General features: G+C 45.3%; 1 protein-coding gene across 1 annotated transcript in view; it reads left to right on the forward strand.

The window, feature by feature from the left end:
- Positions 1–14,155: 14,155 nt before the first annotated feature.
- Positions 14,156–14,864, forward strand: part of ZFYVE28 (zinc finger FYVE-type containing 28) — a 30,339-nt gene continuing 29,630 nt past the window's right edge. The window contains exon 1 of the mRNA XM_053293599.1: positions 14,156–14,393. Within this exon, the coding sequence (XP_053149574.1) occupies positions 14,352–14,393 (42 nt within the window). The 5' untranslated portion in view covers positions 14,156–14,351. The remainder of the gene's footprint in view (positions 14,394–14,864) is intronic.

Here is a 14,864-nt window from a genome sequence, read left to right on the forward strand (position 1 = left end):
CACCGCTCTGGGCTCCTTGGAGGAAGAGCGGGATATAAAATGTAATAATAATAATATTAATAATATTTAGTTTAGAAAAAAGGTGACTGCGGGGAGACATGATAGAGCTCTATAAAATCATGCGTGGAGAGAGAGAAATTCTTCTCCATTTCACATAACACTAGAACCAGGGGTCATCCCATGAAAGAGATTGCCAGGAAATCTAGGACCAACTAACGGGAGTACTTTTTCACACAGCGCATAATCAACTTGTGGAATTCTCTGCCACAAGATGTGGTGACAACCAACAACCTGGATGGCTTTAAGAGGGGTTTGGATAACTTCATGGAGGAGAGGTCTATCAACGGCTACTTGTTGGAGGGCTAAAGGCCACCTCCAGTCTCAAAGGCAGGATGCCTCTGAATACCAGTTGCAGGGGAGTGACAGCAGGAGAGAGGGCATGCCCTCAATTCCTGCCTGTAGGCTTTCAGCGGCATCTGGTGGGCCCTTGTGTGAAACAAGATGCTGGACTAGATGGGCCTTGGACCTAATCCAGCAGGGCTGTTCTTATGTTCTTATGGTATATATCATACTGGAGGATTAGTAGGCGAATGAGCCTCCGATGCTGTTAGGTCCCATAAAAGTTTTAGTTGAGTTGATATGGGGACAAAGTTGGCATCTGAGTTTTTTGTGGGCCTGACCCCTGGATTTATGTCTCTCTATTATGTATTTGGGGTTTTTATATTGTCAGCCACCTTGAGGCTGCCGTGTCAAAAGGTGGGGTATAAAATATAAAATATTGGATGGCCTTTTTTTGCTGCTGAGTAGCTGTTGCAGATTAGAGTAATGTCTGTAAGTGATGATAGGTCTGCTACCCAGGATCAGTGAGAGAGAAATGTAATTGTGCAGCTTCTTTAGGATTTGTTGGAGTTTGTTCAACTGCAAGCTCTAGGTAACAGAAAGTGCACGTAAAAGGACACAACTTGAGCTTTGCATGGAAATGTCAAGACAGTGGACCTGCCAGTGTAAGACCAGAGTTGACATATCTCATTTTGGCTCAAGCTTCACAAACTTGGAACATTGGAACCTAAGGCTGATACACCATATGATCAGTAGTGATGTTATCTAGTGCCACAAATTGTGCTAGTTTACAACTTGTCCTCCATGCCCTCCATTTTTCCTTGATCTTGAGGCCCAGCTCAAGATTAAAAGTATAGAGTGACATGCCTGGCACCAGCAAAGATCCCCCATGGTGTCCATGTGGGTGCATCAAACGCAAGTTGTAAGCAAGCACAATTTGTGACATTGCACAACATCATTACTGATCACATGACACGTCTGTTAAGGCATCACCTTATTCTTAGGTTCCAATTTCCCAGCTTTGTGGAGCCTAAGCCAAAATTAGATAGCCTTAACTCCGGCCCAGCAGTGGCCGGTAAGCGCCGCTCTGGGGGTGAGGATGGGGAAATAATGTTTTAAATAGCGGCAAACTTATCTGCCACCCCTACCCAAAATGCTCTGTGGGGTGGAGGTGCCTGCAGGCAAGCTGACCCGCTTCTACTACTCAGTTAGCCTCTGTGCATGTGTGGAGGCCATTTGAGGGGCTAGTAAGGGAAAAGCCTGCTGTACTAACCCGTCAAAGGGCCTCCATGCATATGCAGAGGTCAACTAAGCAGTGGGGGCAGACCAGCCTGCCTGCAGCATGCCAGGTTGGGCACCTCCACCCTGTAGAGCATTTTGGGCATGGGCAGTGGGTAAGTTTGCCCCTGCTTAAAATGGCATTTTCCCACTTTCACTATCCCCCCAGAGCAGCACTCACTGGCCAATACTGCTCCGGTCTGAAACTGGCAGGTTTTTTTACTATCTAATTTTTGTGGTTTATGGAAAGGAAATTTATCATTACAGTGCTAGCAATGCAGTACCCTCCCCAGAGTCACATTTAGTGCTGATTCTAATGAACATTGTATAATATAGAGCAGTGCATTGCATTATATTGTATATATTTCTAGAACAGTTGTAGGATATTTTGCATTACAATGGTGTAATAGAACCAGTGTGGTACAGTGGTTAGAGTGTTGGACTAGGACTGAGAAGACCCGAGTTCAAATCCCTGATCAGCCATGCATCTCGCTGGGTGACTTTGAGCCAGCCACTTCTCTCTCAGCCTAACTTATTTCACAGGGTTGGTGAGAGGATAATCATAACCATGTACACAGCTCTGGGCTCCTTGGAGGAAGACGGGGATATAAATGTACAAATAAATAAATAAAAATAAAATATACCACAGTATGTACAACAATGTATTGGAAGGTGCACATGGAATGCTGGGAAGTGCCATCCTGCCCAGGACTTTGACCAGGTGGGGAAGGTGCTGGGAAGAAGGACTACACTTCTCAATCTTCTGTGTGCACCTTTCAAGATGGTGATGGGGCTTGACAGGGCTCTGTCATTCTTACAAAAAACAACAACCAAAAAACAACCAACCATGTTGGGGAAAGCACAGCACTGTGTGGAGGTGAGAAATGGCTCTCAGATTGGAGGTTTTTGTGTTGTTGTTTTTGTGAAATTGCCCCCCGCTTTAAAAATATTGAAGATCACTAACCTATGGAGTTTTCCCACCTTAAAAAACAAAGACACACACACCCTGCCCAGGGTCCAGCTGATAGGAGAGAGAAAATAACATGTTGGGAACTGTGGGTTAAGTTGAGCTTTGTAAATAGGCAGTAGGTTAAAATTTGCTTAGATTACCTCAGTGGTTTTTTAGTTTTTTAGTTTTTTAATGGGTGTAATTAAAATGGCCACACTCCTCCTCATTGCAGAAGTCAAATGCAGTTTTCCTGTCAGCATTCTGACAGTGGGTGGGTGGAGTGGTCATCTGAGAGAAGTGTGAGGTAATTCTGAAGAAGGGTGAGGGAGTCACTCTCTGCCTGACAGATAAGAGAGGGGGAGGGAGGAGAAAGAAAAGGATGCTGTAATCCTGGGCAGGCTTACTCAGAAAAAAAAAAAAAACCACTGCTTCTCTCCCACAGTGCTACTAACTACCCACCTGGCTTTCCCCAGTTGTCCATCCCATGTCTCTCCACCGCACACACCCCCACCCGCCTTCCCAGTTTGTTCACATTCCGTAACTAATTGAATAGGCATTGCATTTGCAATAGAACCCACTCGCTCAGCTAGTGGATTCTAATAGACTAGGCAGCCAGTCATCGCCAGAGTACTAGCAAATTTGTCAGCATTCTGGCTTCATTATCAAACTGGCCATGCTCTATAGCTTTGCTAGCACTTGCTAGCCATCAGCGTTAACAGGGCAGGACTTGAACCACTGCTCCAAACTTCATCAAGCCCACAAAGGATTGCCTTCCTAAACAAGCCTGAACAGATAACATTAGTCATTTTCATCCACATTTGAAGGAAAAATATGTTATGCCTGAATAAAATTGAGGGTGGGAGGGTCAAAATGTCAAATTTTAGCACTTTTTAACTTGCTGTAGTTGTGGCAGTTTTTATCAGATCTCCTTGAAATTAGGCACATTTGTAGACCTCATCAAATAGATTGTGCACATCAAATTTCAAAGTATTCACTCAACAGTTATATTTATGAGCAATAGAATTTTGAGGCTTATAATGGCAGAAACTCCCCTCCCCTTTTTGCTACATGCCTCAGCTAAGAGGCACTCCTGTGCCCCTTTAATGTAAAGACGCACATGTCAGCTAAGGATAACACTTCATGTTTATTTGACAAATGTAATCACATCTGATAATGTGTGCTAGAAACAGAAATACAGGTAAGATATTCTTTCTCAAAGCAGAGATCTTGGATCTATGCCCTGTGCCCCATTAATGAACTGCCCTCTCCTGAGCTGCTTTGCCAGCACAAAAGGGAGAGATACTACTCTGAAAGTTAAGTGGAAAATGAAGAAAAGAGTCTGTGTTTGGGGAACCTACAACCTTTTATCTGGGAGAGTCCCCCCCCCCCTTCCCCATGAAACTGCCCAGAGGATGATATCTGTGCCCGGGCGGGTGCACAGCTGGGGGAGTCAGTCATGTGACTTGCCTCTGTGGGGCCCCCCCAAGGCAATGGGCCCCCAGACAACTGTCTCCCCTTGCCCTATTATAGTTACGCCCCTGGTACTTCCCACAAACAAGGAAGGGGCAAAACCAGTCACAAATAACAGGCCTGGGAGAAAAGGCCCCAGGATGAATGTGAGTGTAGAGGTGAGCAACAACCAGCACGGCTACTGTCTTGGAACAGCTGAGTGACTGTCCTGGGCTTAGGAAAGTGGAAACAATTGCTCTAACAGGTGAAGCAAACAAGCTCTGCTTCTTTATGCATTTATTCACCAATCTCTAGGTCATATTTCTATACGTATCCCAACCATTTGGTGGGCATCTCATGAACATGGCCATTGGCCACAGTGATTGCTTACAAGTGTAAAAGGATGTAGGGGAAGCAGGCAGTAGAGATAAAGCAGTATAGGAATATAAAAGCCCTTCTGGATCCAGAGCCATCTAGTCCGGCATCTTGGCCCAGTGCTGCGTAGCCAGATGCTTCTGGAATAAGGGTGTTGCTGACCACGCAAATGGCGCCCACTCATGCGTAGGCACCATGTGTGTATGCTAGTGCCACGCGGGGATACTTGGGATTAGCACCGCCCCAGCAGGAAGCTGCATGGGTCAGCAGAGAGCAGGCAAGGACCTGCCTCTTTATTAGAGCTCCCATTCCACGCTCCCCACCACCGCTGTTCATGCACACCCTCACTCTGAAAGGCCTACAAGCAGGACAGGAAGGCAACAGATTTCTGCCACTGCAAGCCCCATCACTAGTATTTAGAGGTTTCCTTCATCAGTCCCTTGAAACAAGGGATCAAATAGAGGGAAGGACCAAGGGGAAAAAGATGGACCAAAACCAGTTAAGAAGGGAATGGTATTCGCTGGGGATGGTGTACGCACACACACACACACGCACACACACGCACACACACGCACTGTGTTTATGGTCAGACTTGCATGCACATTCGCACAATCTGGTGGGCATTTTAGTTTGTACATAATGTTTTCCAAATTGAGAAGGGGGTTGCTGTGCACTACTAGCTACAGGTCTCATTTTAAACTATATATAGCAACTTCGCACCTCAGAACATCATCTGAGTTATTTTAAATGAAGACAGGATTTTAGTAATCTGGCAGGCATCAGATAATTGGCACATCATATATAATTGGGGTAAGATATTTAGACAAATCAACTCAAGTGGTATTCAGAGTTAACACATACGCTGTATTACTTGACTTGCTTAGCTTTTTGGTCTATTATACTGTGTAGTTAAAAACCTAAATAAATGTTTTAGGGTAGTAATTTTGAAGAAAGTACTTCAAAAATGCTCCTGAAAACTGTAACTAGCTATTGGAAAATGTGTTTCTGCTCCACCGAATCCTGCTGCACAGTTATTCAGTTGTGGTTTTGGACAATCACCAAGTACCTGTGGCATCTTCTAACACAGGAGCTAGCCATATTGTGATTAGAAATTATGGGAGCTTAAGTCCAACAACATCCAAGGTTGGGAACTCCTGTTCTAAGATAAGCCATCCTATCTTCCTGACCATCAAGCCCACCCTACCAAAATGAGATGCAGGAGCAAATGTTGGTATCTTCTCAAATTCAATTTCTAGACAAAAACATCACACACTTCCACAGTAGATTAAACAGGGACTTGGATCAATACTTGTGATTGTGTAGCTAAACTGTCCTATTAGAAAGTCAGCCCTGACTCTCATCATAGCATTATGTAAACTGCATCACATTATTTATAATGGTAGTATCTCATAAGCTCCTTACCTACTAGTTCAGAAAGCCTTTGTTGAAAGAATAGTTGATAGAAAGCACCCTCAGGGAAAGTGAGATTAAAACAAAATTGATTGCTGGTGTTTTAGTCCTAGGAATATTCCCCAAAGACTGGGTGAAACTGCTCTGGGATGAGGTTGTGGATTATAATTTAAGCATCAAGGAAATAAGAATTCCTTTAATGATTTGAAGCATTTATGAACTTTCCAAAGGGCAAAAGTAGAGCATTTGGAAAAGGGAAGGAGTCCCCAAATTTTATTTGTAAAAAACTCTTTCTTTCTCCCCCACTCTCCTCCTCTAATTAATATATATGCAGGCAGGGTACATGTTTACAGCCAGCTTTATCTCATGGGACCTTTCCTCCAGCTGGTGCTCGATGAACCAGGTTTTTCTCTGAACACTTTCTCACCTTAGAGATCTTGGCAAGCAGGCAGGCAAATAATAATATTAACTGATTGGATTTAAAAACAAACAAACAGAAAACCTGCATACAAATATTTTAAATAAGTTTCTGCAGTAGCTTTATTAGTTGCATTGTATTATCAAGGCACTGTGTGTGTCCAGCCTGTGGTCACCGAAGGCAAGAGTCCCTGAAGGCAGGTGCCAGCAGCAGTCTAGATAAGAAGTGAAAGTGACTATATAACACCACACAATAGCAGCCTTAGCAGTTCTTTTCTTCACCTGCTCCTATGTGTAAAACATCTATTGGCCAATAAAGTAAAGCTAGGATGATCAGCAGAATCCCCAAAGTAAAAATTTCACCAATTCGTCAGGGGATATTATATAGTTAACTAATTGTAAAGCTGTGAAATACTGGAGGATAGAGAGGTAACAGTATATATAATATGAGAAGGAACTTTGAAACTACATAACTAGCATTGTTAGAATATACATTGTTATAGCTGTTCATTAAAACAAAACAGGATCCTTAATTTATGCAGAATAATTATATAGTAGCTGTGCCTCTAGTTTGCTGCAACTGTTTCCTCTCTTTCACCCCCACTTGCCCGCCCGCCACTGGCGCTTATTTTCGTGGCCGGCCAGCCAGCTACCTGCCCTCCTTCCGGCTGCCTTGGCCCACCGGGCTGCAACCTCCTCCTGTCTGCCGGCCAGCTGGCCTGGCACCTCCCACCAGCGACCACCTCTTCTTGCTGGCCGGCCTGCCACTTCCTCCCGCCGACCACTGCGCTTCCTCCCAGTGGCCAGCCCGCCTACTCCTCCTGGCAGTCGGCCTGCCTCCTCCTCCTGGTGGCTGGCCCACCGCTTCCTCCTGCTGGTCGCCGTGCTTGCTCCTGGCAGCTGCCTTCTCCTGCCCATGGCCGGCCGCCATCGCTGTTTTCTTCCCTGTGGCTATCCGGGCAGCTGTGTGCGAACTCTCGCGAGAGCTGCCACACATGAGATTAGCCACAGGTACGTCTTAGAGAAATAAATAGATAGAAGATACATAGCTCCCCACACTGCAGTCAAGGACTGGTTGGTGAAAGAAATGATACACAGTTACAGGTTAAAAGGTAATAAACATGTTCCATATGGGATGTATAAAAGGGGCAAACTTCTTGACTTGGAATGGTGAGTCTGTTATACAGTGTTCCAGTTTTAAGAAAAGAAACCCATTATCTACCCTTCCAGGGGAAGTGGCAAAGAGCTAGATCTTACAGGGTGTAATTTGTGTTTAAGTCTTAGCCCTGCAACCTGTTTTGAAGGCCACACAGGATACAGCATGTGACTAAAAGCAAAGTGTTTAAGAGCAATACAGAAGATGCTTTTCTTGAAACTGAACAGCACAGCAAATCTTCACACAGCTGGGATTATAGGCTGGGGATTCTTCGCAAGCATGGCACTTAATTTTTCTAAAAAACAAAATGAGACTGCGTGGTATAGTGGTTAGTGTGTTGGGCCTAGTAATGGGGAAACCCAGGGTCAAATTGTCAGTTAGTCACAATGCTCACTGCATGACCTTGAGTAAGTCATTATTTCTCAGCCTAATCTATCTCACAAGGTTTCTGTGAGGATAAAATGTGGGTGGGGGAGAACCATGTGAACCAGTGCAGTGTATGTTCAGCCTGTGGTCACTGAGAGCAGGACCCCTGAGAAGTGGTGTTGGTGGCAGAAGGAAGGGAAAGTGATTAACAGCACCCAGTGGTGATGGCAGAAGCAGCTCTTCCTTTCATTTGAACTGCTTGGAAGCATAAATAATAAAGAATATAATAATAACTAGCTGAACCTGCACAGAGCATCTGTGCACTACGACTTTGTTGTTCTCCTTGCCCCTGCTTTATTGCTCAGTGTCAGTCACCCCTCTCAGCTGCTCACTCATCCCTTCCCACCGCTCGCTTGCTCACTTCCTGCTTGCTCACTCACTCACCCCTCCCCTCCACTCACTCGCTCCCTCCCCCACCACTCACCCACTTGCTCACCCTTCCCCACCACTCGCTCACTCTCTCTTGCCCCCTCCCCATCACTCGCTCACCCCCTCCTTGCTGCTCGCTCACATGCTCACCCCTCCTCCTCCCTATCTGTATATGGAACCCCCACTGCCCAATTACCATGGTGCTTCTGCTCTGTTACCTCCAATTGGTAAAGCACTGTGGGGGTGGGGCTTGCAACATACATCCTTAGTGTATTATAAATAGATAGATAGATAGATAGATAGATAGATAGATAGATAGATAGATAGATAGATAGATAAGCTGAACCCACACAGAGCATCTATGCACTAGTACACTCAGCCTTCCCACCCCCTCACTTGGCCCTCCCAACCCCAGAGACTTGGCGGAGTGATGGAAGGCCCCTTCACTCGGCCTTCCTCCCTCACCGTTCGGCCTTTCCTCACCCCGCTCTGTTCGCCGCTCAGCCTTTTCTTGCTCCCTGCTCACCATTTCCTCGCTCCCTTGCTTGCCACTTGGCCTTTCCTCAGCCCCCACACACCCCTACCTTAAGCTGCCCCATGGTGGCAGAGAGGATGGCCAACGATGGGGCACTGGCAGTGGAGATGGTGGCGAAAGCTCCTTCCATGGGCTTGCCAGGTTGTGTGTGAAAGCCCCGTCCCTGCATGTTCATTGGTTGTGGCTGCAGCTGGGGCAGGGCTTGCCAAGTATTACCTTAATGAATTATATATAGAGATAATATGTTGGCCCAGAGGCGTGGCTAGGTACTTGAAAGATCTGGGACCCTGGTCCACAGATCCCTTTTGATAATTAAACTCAATCATACTCACCCACCACCAAGAATAATGACATATGTTTTTAAAGGATCAGGTACATAGCTTGGGAGTGTTTCTGGACCCAGGCCTCACTCTGGTTTCTCAGATTGAGGCTATGGCCAGGAGCACCGTCTATCAACTTCGGTTGATACAACATCTGTGGCCATGCCTTGAAGATAATTTATACATCATATTTATGTATTATATTTTTAATACCGCCTGATATGTACAACTCTCGGCAGTGTACAAAGTTTAAAACGATATTTAAAAATCAACATAGATTAAAATACATGAAACAATAAAAACAGTAGCATAAAACAGTTATTAAAACAAATTATTAAAATTAATTCTAATTAAAAGCCTGCGAGAACAGATGAGTCTTGAGGGTCTTCCTGAAAACTAACAGAGAAGGAGATTCTCTTATTTCAGCAGGGAGCATATTCTAAAGCCCTGGGGCAGCCATAGAGAAAGCCCGGTTCCTGGTCACCACCAAACGAGCCAGCGGCAACCATAAACAGATCTCTCCAGAAGATCATAACAGTCGGCAGAGTTCATGACAAAGGAGGCACTCTCTTAAATACCCTGGACCCAAGCTGTTAAGGGCTTTATAATTAATAACCAGCACTTTGTTATTAACCAGCACTTTCAACTTCATGGTTGAAAAACCTTAGAGACTGGTATGGTAGAAGCACTGTGTCACTATTTAGAGAAATAGATTGGCAGCCAGTGCAGTTCTTTTAAAACCAGTGTTAAGTGGTTCCCTTTATGTTGTCCCAGAAACCAATCTGGCTGTTGCGTTTTGTAGTTTCTGGATTACCCTCTATCTGAGTAGATAGAGTCACCAATTTAGAAGTTCTGCAAAGAATGAGTAAAAACATGGAAATTTTAAGAACAATAAAAGAAAGGGAACTGGAATATTTGGGACATGTGATGAGACATCAGAGATATCGTCTTCTGCAATTAATATTTTGCAAGGAAAAGCTTGAGGGCAGGAAGAAGGAAAACATCATGGTTAAAAAACCTTAGAGACTGGTATGGTGGTAGAAGCACTGCGTCATTATTTAGAGTGACGCAGTCACTCTAAAAGATCAAGTAGCCTTAATGATAGCTAACCTCTAATAAGAGAAACAACTAAAGAAGAAAGAAGGACTACATGCAAAGGCAGCCTCATGTAGAGTGCATTACTGTAGTCAAGCCTGGAGGTTACCAGCATATGTACCACTGTTTTAAGGTCATTTACCTCCAGAAATCGACATAGTTGACGTATCAGCTGAAGCTGATAAAAGCTGATAATGATCTCAGAGCTGTCCAGCACTCTCTGGTAACTGTAGGGAAGAATGGCAGTTTAGTCCCCAAATAGCAAAGCAAAACCAGTTTGGTGAGAAAGCAGCAAAGCAAGAGGTCTTGAGACAGTTCTTTAGTACTGAAGAACTACAAGGATTTAGTTAAAGAAAAGGTTACAAATGAATCTCAAAAAGCCTGCAGCTTAATTTCAGCTGTAGCTCATAGCTGAAGAGAGAGACCAAAACAAACAGCCATCTCTGGAGAGACAAAATGGAGACTAAACCTGGAAGAACAAAGAGAGAAGTAGTCCTTTTATCCATGACCCTAAAAAAACCCAGTGGTCACTATGAGATATTGCAGCTGAGAGCTGATGCTGCCAGGGTTCTAGCTCCAACAGTAACCTCTAGGCTTGACAACTGCAATTCACTCTACGTGGTGGAGCTACCTTTGTATGTAGTTAGGGAACTTCAGTTGGTCCAAAATGCAGTGGCTAGATTAGTCTCTGGGGGTTTTTTTTTTAGGAGAGACCATATTATGCCTCTTTTAATAAAATTGCACTGGCTACCAGTAGGTTTTCAGGCAAAATGCAAAATGCTGGTAATTATCTATAAAGAGCTTGGGACCAGGTTATCTGGGAGAGCACCCTTTTCTGCATGATCCCCACTATATATGATCCCCACTACATATTATGGTCATCAAGAGAGGACCGTCTCCAAATGCCACCAGCTTGTCTGGCAGTGATTCAGGAGCTGGCCTTCTCTGTGGTCGCTCCTGGGCTGTGGAATGCACTCCCTACAGATGTTGTGGGTAAACATCTTTAAAGTAAAGTTGTGCTGTTGAGTCAGTGTTAACTCCTGGTGAACACACAGCCATGTGGTTGTATTTGGTAGAATAGAGGAGGGGTCTACCATTGCCATCTCCCGCACAGTATGAGATGATGCCTTTCAGCACCTTCCTAGATCGCTGCTGCCTGATATAGGAGTTTCCCATATTCTGGGAATCACACCAGTGGGGATTCAAACCAACAGCCTCCTGCTCTCTAGGCAGGTTATTTCCCCACTGCGCCATTAGGTGGCCAGCCTTTAAAAGACCCTTAAGACACATTTCTTTAGCCAGCCTTTTAATAATATTTGCATGTTTTAAATTATTTTAAAGTGTTTTAACAATTTCTTATTTTACAATACTTCTCTCCAGACCTTTTTTATTGTGTAAATTAAAACACAGAAAGAGGGAATTGCAACAAAGAACAGACGTTTTGACATATATATGTTAGCGTCAAGTGTTCTATATCCCACTGTTTAAAATCCACACTTATATCCAAAACACTTATATCCACATTTATATCCCCAATCTAATTAAACACCTGGGTAATACATAACAAAGCCACCTAATGGCGCAGCAGGGAAATAACTTGACTATCAAGCCAGAGGTTGCCAGTTTGGATCCCTGACGGTATGTTTCCCAGACTATGAGAAACACCTATATCGGGCAGCAGTAATATAGGAAGATGCTGAAAGGCATCATTGCACACTGCGCGGGAGGAGGAAATGGTAAAACCCCTCCTATATTCTACCAAAGACAACCACAGGGCTCTGTAATCACCAGGACAGCACACTTTACCTTTAATACATAACAAACGGGGGAGGAGAAGGTTGATGACTCACAGCTATACCTGGTTATCGCTGACACTGAGAGAGAGAGAGAGAGAGAAAAAACCTGGAAGAGGAAGGGTATGACACAAAAATGTTATTTGCATCCTTTAATAACCTATGTACTTTAAGATTTCACTCATTTCTTCTTTGCCGTTAACCTCTGGCCGTCATTTATCCAAATATAATGTTTCCCTTATCTCCTTTTTAAGTGTAGAATGTCCAGATTCTAAAATGCTTACTTTGAGAGGCATTGTTATTCCATTATGTTTATTTTTCATATGTATAAACCATGGTTTTCCCCTGTTTATGTATTTAGAATCTGCTAGGTGTTCTTTGAATCTGGTGACCAGATGTCTTCCTGTTTCCCCTATGTAATTTTCACCACATTCTCCACAAGTGATTTTATAGATGATCTGCTTGCAATAGTCTTCCCCATTTTCACAGACTGGGCAGGCTTTAGTTTCACACTTGTATTCATATTTTCTGGATCTTATTTTGTTTTTATGTTTATGTTTATGAGCTGCCTAGAGCCTTTGGAGTCAGGCAGTATATAAATTGAATGAATGAATGAATGAATGAATGAATGAATGAATGAATGAAAGTCTCTAATAATGTAATAATATCCAGCACCTATGAAGGTGGGAGTCTAAGCAGAAGAGAGCTAGGTGGGTCTAGGAGCTCTCTCATATGCTCTGTGCAGAAGCCTCCACTTTCTGGAAAAGGTCATGGAGGAGGGTGGTGGCTGATTAAATTTGGGGCTCTGAGCCATTCATTGGGGGCCTATGCCCCATAGGCCATTCTCTGATGCCCTTGTCTAGGACTCTTTACCAGGCTGCCCTTCTATCCCACATATGGCCACTCTGCCTGTAGTACAGGCCTGTAGAGCCAAAAAGGGATCAACAATCCAGCATGTGCCACATGTATTCCTGCTCTTTAGTTGGCACCCCTCTGTAAGAAAGGCAGAAATTCAGCAGGTGTAGAGCTCCACATTGCTGCTACAGCTGAATAGAGATAATATTTAGGGAAGGTGGGGGGGATGCTCCTCTTTTCATGTGGCAGATCACTCATTTAACAGTGCCTTTTCTATCTTTGGCCAATTCACAATTTCAACCATATTTTCTAGTGTTAAAAATGAAATAAATCAACACACTAGGTATGCTTGCCAAAGGGTGTATGTATGCATTCTTGTTTGTCCTGTGTGGATGACATTCCTTTAGCTATTGTAGACATGGAGCAGGGGGAGGAGATAACAAAAATAGGAAATTACTCATTAGTAATCATCAAGCACTCTTTGCCTCTTTTAAAAATACACAGTTGAATTTTGAAGAGATGTCCCAGGCATAGTCACTGTCTCTAAAGCAGAGCTCATGCTTGGCTACCCAGTGCAGTGTGGGCCAGTTGTGGCAACTACACCACCTGGGAAAAACTAAAGAGGATGGGGGTGGGGGCAGGGGCTTTAGAGGCCCTAGACCTTGGCCCAGAAGTCCAGGGGTAAGAGCACATCTGGTCTGAAGACACATGATGCATCATCACGATTACTGAATTATACTATTACTAAACACAGGTCTAAGTCTGCTCAGTTGCTGGATGGGACACACCACCTGGAAATCCTGCTTTCAGTTCCATGAAGAAAGGAGAACTATAAATGTAATGATAAATAATACGATGCCGAATTTTGTCTTTCTCCTTTCTGAAATGCCACACCTGGCCAGGCAAACCTGTATCGGTAACATTTCGATTTCTAACATAATACAGATACCATATAGGCGCTAAGATGCTTCGCCTGTACTCTGCGACGGTCATTAAAAAAAAAAAAAAAAACTGATCCAGCCTTTATATCCTAAACCTACTTACATCGCTGCTGGAACATCAGCGCCCCCGCCCGCAAAAAAAAAAAAGGAGGAGGAAACGACGGCGGCTGGGCTTAAAGCGCCATCGGCCGAATGGGGTCTGGCACTGGCGGCCCGCTCTTTTGCTTCCCGAAGTCGGAATGATGAGATCCACCCTGCCAAGGGTGGAACATCAGGCTGCCTCGCGCCCTGCCCAGCCGCCGCTACCCCGCTGGGAGCTAGTGCGGGCTTGCACGTCTCGCAGGGGGCGCGGCTGAACGTGGTGTCCTCTCGAGTCCGCCAGGCTTAGATCCCGCCCAGCAGCTCGTAGACGGCCAATTGGCACACAAAGAGGCGGCCTCCTTATCAATCAAGCGTTCGCCTCCAGAGGGAGCCCATCCCAGCGCTACTGTGGTCCGCTCTTGGCGGCAAGAGCCCCGCCCCTAGGCGGTGCCTTGCGCCGGCTGCAGGCAGAGTCGGGGAGTGCAGCCTGCTCAGGTGTGTGTCGGCACAGGAGCACCACCAGGGCGAGTGCGCTTTCCTCGGCCGCCGCCGCGCACCTAGCCATGCTGCCCGCTGTTGTCCGGAGGTGGCTGCACAGACCGAAGGTGAGGCGGGATGCTTCTGGGAGTTTCCGTGGGGATTCTTCCAGCCGCAGGGGTTGCTGCCTCCTTTCTTTCTTCCAGCTCAGTCTCTGGGCTAGGCCCGGCGGGTTCCCTTCTTTTTAGGGAAAGCTTCCCGCGTCGCGGTGCTCCTGCTTCCAACTAGGGCAGCCCTGAGTTGCTGCTTCGCTGCCATCTGTGACTTTATTCCGCTCTGTAAACCTGCCAAGGCTTCGAAGCGAGCCCTTGGTTCTGGTTCTTGCTTCCTCGGAGCCGCTTCTTTGGAACCTTTACCCTTTCGTAAAGGTTCCAAAGAGTAGTGAAAATCCCGTGAGGATGCCTGCGCGTGATTGCTTCACAGAGGAGTTATGCCTTAACGCTTTCAACGCCCGCACTCGACTGCGGGTTAAAGAGTGACCGAGTCATGCCTCTTCTCGCCGCCTCTTCAGTGTCTGGTGAAGGGAGGGTTTGATCCGC

The sequence above is a fragment of the Hemicordylus capensis genome, chromosome 2, assembly GCF_027244095.1.
Source record: "Hemicordylus capensis ecotype Gifberg chromosome 2, rHemCap1.1.pri, whole genome shotgun sequence".
NCBI lineage: Eukaryota > Metazoa > Chordata > Lepidosauria > Squamata > Cordylidae > Hemicordylus > Hemicordylus capensis.